We start from the raw sequence: 6,000 nt of genomic DNA, 5'->3' as shown, positions 1-6,000 counted from the left end.
AATCAACAGCAATTTCATCAAGTCTTAAATCAGATTGGCAAATATATTGCAAATTAAAAACTTTTGTTACCAAACAAAACAAGGAGAAAAAGAAACTGTTATGAAAAAAGAAGGATTGAAATTAAACACAATAGAAAAAAATGATGGAATATCTATTGAGAGGAAATACCAAGTCTACCCCATCTTATTTAGAAAATGCAGGGAAACTTTAACTAACGATATAGCAGATCATCTCAATTGATATTGGTTGTTACTGCTTGATCTGTTTGAATTCACAAGGCAAGTGAAACCAAGTGGTCCAAAATTTGATTCTCTCATTCACACCAGGGGTTGAATGTGCATTCATATTACTCCAAACAAATTGAATTCTATCTGTTCTATTGAATGCACATTGCCAGGTACTATCTGGTGCTGAAACATGATTGGCTCTCTAACCAGAAAGTAAAAGAGCAACACAAGACACAAACAGATCTTTCTGTCACATGGTACCAAATTTATAAGGCTGCAACTTTATTGTTGAAGGTGAAAGTTTTTTATTTCTTAATTATTCCCAAAACCCCCTCTGACATACTATGGTTATAATATGAGTTTATAGAGTTATCTTATTACATATATTGTTTCTTTCATGAATCTTTATTTATTTATACTGTGTAATATACCAGTAGGTATTTCCCTGCAGAGACATAGTCATAACTGAGAGGTGGAAATAAATTAATTGGTTTCTAAGACAACAAAAAGTTGTGTAAAGTGAGGTAAGAGTGATGACAGTGTTCTACAGAGAGTAAAGGTGGAGAGAGGAGGGACGGTTGGAAAAGATAAATCAGCTTTAGGACAGAGTTTAGGTCAGAGAGCTGCTGGAGCTGCAGCTGTCTGATGATGGAGCTCCAGGACAGAGCTGAACTCTGCTTTCCACAACTATTCAACATGTCCTGCAGGAAGCCGACACGTCACTGGTCTGAAACTGTGCTCCTGAATCTCTTGCTGTTCTTCATCTCTCTGACCACCATAGCCATTAACTTGCTCGTCATCATCTCAGTCTCCCACTTCAGGTAGAGATTAACTTCTAAGTAGAATCTAAACTTTAAGTATATGAATAATGTTACATGGTTATATTGACATAATTTGATTATGTAAAATTTTAATTGCAGATATTTTTTAAATAATTTTTTGATAATTAATGTTTCTCTGTCTCCTTCCAGGCAGCTTCACACACCTACTAACATCCTCCTCCTCTCTCTGGCCGTTTCTGACTTTCTTGTAGGTCTTGTGTTGATGCCAGGAGAAATCTTTAGATCCACATTCTGCTGGATTTTTGGGGATATCATGTGTGCTTTATTTTGGTATCTGGACTGTCAAACTCTCACTACTTCAGTCAGCACAATTGTTATTATATCAGCTGACCGCTACATGGCTATTTGTTACCCTCTGCATTACTCCAAAATAATCACTTTAACAAGAGCCAAATACTGTGTTTGTCTTTGTTGGCTTTGGTCTTTTGTTTACAGTATTTTCTACGTGAGAGATGAGCTGATTCAACCAGGCTCGGGTAATTCCTGCTTTGGAGAATGTGTGCCTAAATACAACTATATTACAGTCACTGTTGATACAATTTTGACCTTCATATTTCCAGTTACTGTGATCATAGTTCTGTATATGAGAGTATTTGTGGTGGCTGTGTCTCAGGCTCGTGCCATGCGCTCTCACATTACAGCTGTTACAGTCCACCATGCAGGGACTTTATCAAAGAAATCTGAGCTGAAAGCAGCCAGGACTCTTGGTATTCTTGTCATTGTATATTTATCATGTTTATGCCCATATTACTGGTATTCTCTTAACATGGTGAATCATACAGTTGCAACATTTTTTGCCTTTCTGTTTTATTTTAACTCTTGTCTAAACCCACTGATCTATGCTCTGTTTTACCCCTGGTTCAGAAAAGCAATTAAACTCATTGTCACTCTGCAGGTCCTGCAGCCTGGATCCCGAGAGACCAATATACTGTAGTGTAGAGATACTGTGGAGTTGTGGTAGTCTTACCAACAATTATATAACAGAGCAGGGTGGATCTACATCGGACAAAGGTATGTGTGTGTGTGAATAAGAGATGGAATCCAAATCCATAATAATTCTTTCTTATTTAAGTTTATGGCCCCTCAAAAGTTTAGTTGAGGTCCAACATCAAACACTGAACATTGTCTGCCTCTCGCTCTCACATGCAGTGGCAGCTTGGTGTGTGTGTATACATGTGTGTGCGTGCAACTGTGTGAAATATTTTAATGAGTGTTTTTACTGTAATGTAATTCTACTTTGATGTATGTTATATGCATGAATGTTTTTAATCACGTAAAGCACTATGTGTTGCCTGTGACATGAAAAGTGCTTTATAAATAAAGTTTGATCTGATTTGATTTGATTTGAAGAATTCCTTGAAATAACAAGAAGCAGATAGAAATATCCATCCAGTCCATTATTTCTAAGTGTACATTTATCAACTTTAATGATCCAGTTAATTACAACGTCCTAAAGCTAATTTATAAAACTCAAAGAAAATGTTTACCCATCAATTTCCAAAAAAATAGACTTGAATAAAGACAAAGAAATGATCATTTAAAAGAAGATGAGATAGTTATTAAACCAAGATTCAGAACAAAAGTGTTGGAGTTTCGGTCAGTTTATGGAACAATCTGAATAAAGAAACTAAATGTATTATGTTTAAAATATGTGATTAAAGCTGCTATGGTAAGAAAATGTAATAAAAAGGTTAATTTGTTTGGTCTGTTTTACTTTCTGCTGTTCTGTAGATAATAAATAAAGTGTAAAACATGAAAAATGGATTGGAAATTTATACAACTTTTAGTCAAATTTTATTAAATGTTTGCTGCAGTTAATTATTTGTGTGTGGGGGAGTGATAAACATCTGGTTTGATGGAAACAATATCATGGGCATCCAACCACACCAGGACACCCATGTCCTACAGAGGTCGCTGCCATGGCAACCACCCCGATCAGGGCAGACCGGGGCCCACATCACAGCCATAAGGCTTCAGTGCAGGGCCTGAGCCACCCAGACAAGGGTGATCACCGTTGCAAAAACCCCCAGACGGAGCAAAACGATCGGCGTGGAGAATCCCCAAGAGCACCTAACCCTCCTTCCTCACTCACATTCCTGTACCTGACAGCCAAGGCTGTCCAAGATGGCGAACACTGTTTGTTTGTAGCCGGTTAGGTCTGTTTTTAATAAGTCAAAAACATCACGTTTTTAATACGTTTTACTGTGTTTTTTGTGCTGGATTTACCTGTCCGAGTGAACTTTATTGCGTTGTGGCTTTCTTTTGGGTCTGTACGTCTTAAACCAGACTGTCAAGCGCTGATTGCCAACCCAGTTGATCGTTTCGCTAGCTTGCTAGCCTGCTTGTTTTTAGCCGCCATGCATACCGAGGAACAAATCTACCGCCTGAAAACAAATAAAACTATTGCAGACTTAAAAGAGGACATCAAACGGCTCTCAGATGAACTCAGACAGAAAGACACCCTTCTCTCACAAGTCATCGACATAGCCTTTAAACAATCGCAGCACATTACCTATGGTCACTACACTCCAGGACACTGTTGTATGGGACCCTCTTTCTTGTCCCCTACCATCATCCTGCCTAACTGGGCTGACGTGGTGGTCCGTGGGAAAGGAAAGAGCTGGGAAGGTTTGAGCCTCTCCAACCGTTTTGCCACCATGATGGATGAAGCCTCGGCTTGTCTTGCTGTTCCTGAGCCTGAGACAAAGGATCTGAGCCCTCCATCCCAGACCGACAGCACCCAGGTGGCATCCGTGGCCGGCACGCTGAGCCCATCCCCACCACAGCGGGCCAGTGGTTCCCTGACAATGCAAACCGGCGGACCGAGGCAGTAGGACCCAGCTCGGGCAGCGGCTTCCTCCTCTCGCCGCAGACTGTTAAAGGAGGCTGTCATTAGGCACTCTGGAGGGTTTTCTCGCTCTGATACAGCAAGGAGCCCTCCCGTTAGCTCCGCCAACACCGCGGTCGCTGGCCCCTCTATACAACGGTCCCCTGCTCTGACCCACACCATCATCGCTGCCACCGGCCTTGGGAGCTCTGTACAGGACGCCACAGCCGTCTAGCAGCCACCTTCCTCGCCTCCACTGTCTCGATCCTCGGACTCGTCGCAGCATCTCTCCCCTCCGCCTCGGCCCCTATTCTCACCCACAACACTTCTAGTGGGTGTCTCCATAATACGGTACTGTAGATTTTTTTAATGCCTCCACTTGCTGTTTTCCTGGAGCTACTGTGCGCAATTTGCAGGACAAACTACCGGGGCTGCTGCAGGCAGCGGCCCCCACTATCAACAGGGTGATTATCCATGTAGGGACTAATGAGACTGCACGTCAAGAGTCTGAAATTACAAAGTTAGAGTTTAAGGACCTCTTTGAGTTTTTATGAGCTTGTGGCAAGTCTGTTTTTATCTCTGGTCTGATTCCCACGCTGGGTCGTGCGATCGGTCATTTTAGCAGGATTTTATCGCTCCACTCATGGCTCCAGCACACCTCCTCTACTTACAACTTTGGTTTTATTGACAACTTTAATTTTTTCTGGACTCGTTCAGCCTTTTTCAGGGCGGATGGTCTCCATCTCAGTCCACTAGGGAACCGGTTTTTAACTTACAACATCATCCATGCAGTTCAGACTCATAAACAAAATTGACTTGAAACCCCCTCTGCTCCCACTTCACCCCCTCCCCCCTCATTGGTACCCCCTCAACCCAGTTCCCCATGCATCCCTCTTCAACACAGGATCACTGTCATCACCAACCTGCACCCTTACAGGCAGTTCATCCCCAGAGAACCTTCTCCTCCCGGCCTTATCACCATTCCTCTCTTTCCCTCGTCACCCCCCTGCTCCCCGTTCCACTCCAATAAACTTTGGTCTTTTAAATATCAGATCCATCAACAACAAAACATTCATTTGCCACGATTTTATTACTAGCAATTACTTGGATGTTTTGATTTTAACAGAGACCTGGCTAACTCAAGGAGACTGCACACCACTCATTGAAGCAACCCCCCCTGACTACTCATTCCTTCATCAACCAAGACTGTCCGAAAAAGAAGGGGGGGGGTTGCTGCCATTTTTAAGAACAACTTTAAATGTACTCCTGGTCTCTACAACTGTTTTATCTCATTTGAGAATCTGTGTTTTATCATATCGTGTAAAGAGCCTGTGTTTGTTTTAGATATTTATAGACCCAGTGTATGGACCTCTACAACAAAGTGTTGATTCTTGGTGATTTTAATATTCACGTCTGTTGCCTCTCTCACTCTTTTACTTCTGATTTTATTGAAATTATTGACTCCTTTAATTTAACGCAAGCAGTTCACTTTCCCACTCACTCTAAGGGCAATTTTTCAACTAAGGATATCTGTGTGTCTGATCACAAAGCCGTTTTATTTAATGTTATTTTATCTCCAAAGTCTGTTTCCCAGGGTTTACCTTTCTGATCTTGTGTTTTTAACTCCTCTTCTGCCTCTAGGTTTTCTCAACTTTTTACCCCAGCTTCCTCGACTGCTCTTAACACAGATTTTAGCCTGGTAGAGCTGGTCTCTTCTTTTTATCAAACCTCAAACTCTATTTTAAATATTGTTGCTCCTTTTAAAGAGAGAAAGCCTAACTTAATTTCCCAACCCTGGCTCAATGAACACACCCAATTGTTAAAGAGGATTTGCAGGCAAAATGAGAGAAGATGGAAAAAGTCCAGGCTAAATGTATTTTATCTCACATGGAAAGAAAGTCTTAAATCCTATCAACATGCAGTCAAAGAAGCGAGGACAGCTTTTTATTCTAACATTATTACAAAAAAATCAATCCAATCCTAGAGTTTTATTTAAGGTTTTAGACTCAATCAGCAACCCTAAGCCCTGTCATTTTAATGATGCATCTACAGAACCGTGTGAACTGTTTTTAAATCACTTTGTTAAAAAGGTCAATGACATAA

The 6,000-nt window shown here is 41.1% G+C and overlaps 1 protein-coding gene across 1 annotated transcript; it reads left to right on the top strand.

Annotated features, from left to right (window-relative positions):
• Positions 1–876: 876 nt before the first annotated feature.
• Positions 877–2,004, top strand: LOC121650544 (trace amine-associated receptor 13c-like). Its single transcript, XM_042002099.1, has 2 exons — positions 877–1,049; positions 1,200–2,004. The coding sequence occupies exons 1-2, from the start codon at positions 877–879 to the stop codon at positions 2,002–2,004; spliced, it is 978 nt and encodes a 325-aa protein (XP_041858033.1).
• The last annotated feature ends 3,996 nt before the right edge of the window (positions 2,005–6,000 follow it).

This window comes from Melanotaenia boesemani, chromosome 12 (assembly GCF_017639745.1).
Source record: "Melanotaenia boesemani isolate fMelBoe1 chromosome 12, fMelBoe1.pri, whole genome shotgun sequence".
NCBI classification, from domain to species: Eukaryota; Metazoa; Chordata; class Actinopteri; order Atheriniformes; family Melanotaeniidae; genus Melanotaenia; species Melanotaenia boesemani.
This window is presented reverse-complemented; position numbering and strand designations above follow the sequence as displayed.

Excerpts from the sequence above, each read along its gene's own strand:
- LOC121650544 (XM_042002099.1), top strand. The coding sequence starts at position 877 with ATGGAGCTCCAGGACAGAGCTGAACTCTGCTTTCCACAACTATTCAAC. Across the intron at positions 1,050-1,199 it reads ATCTCAGTCTCCCACTTCAG|GCAGCTTCACACACCTACTA; the intron begins GTAGAGATTAAC and ends GTCTCCTTCCAG.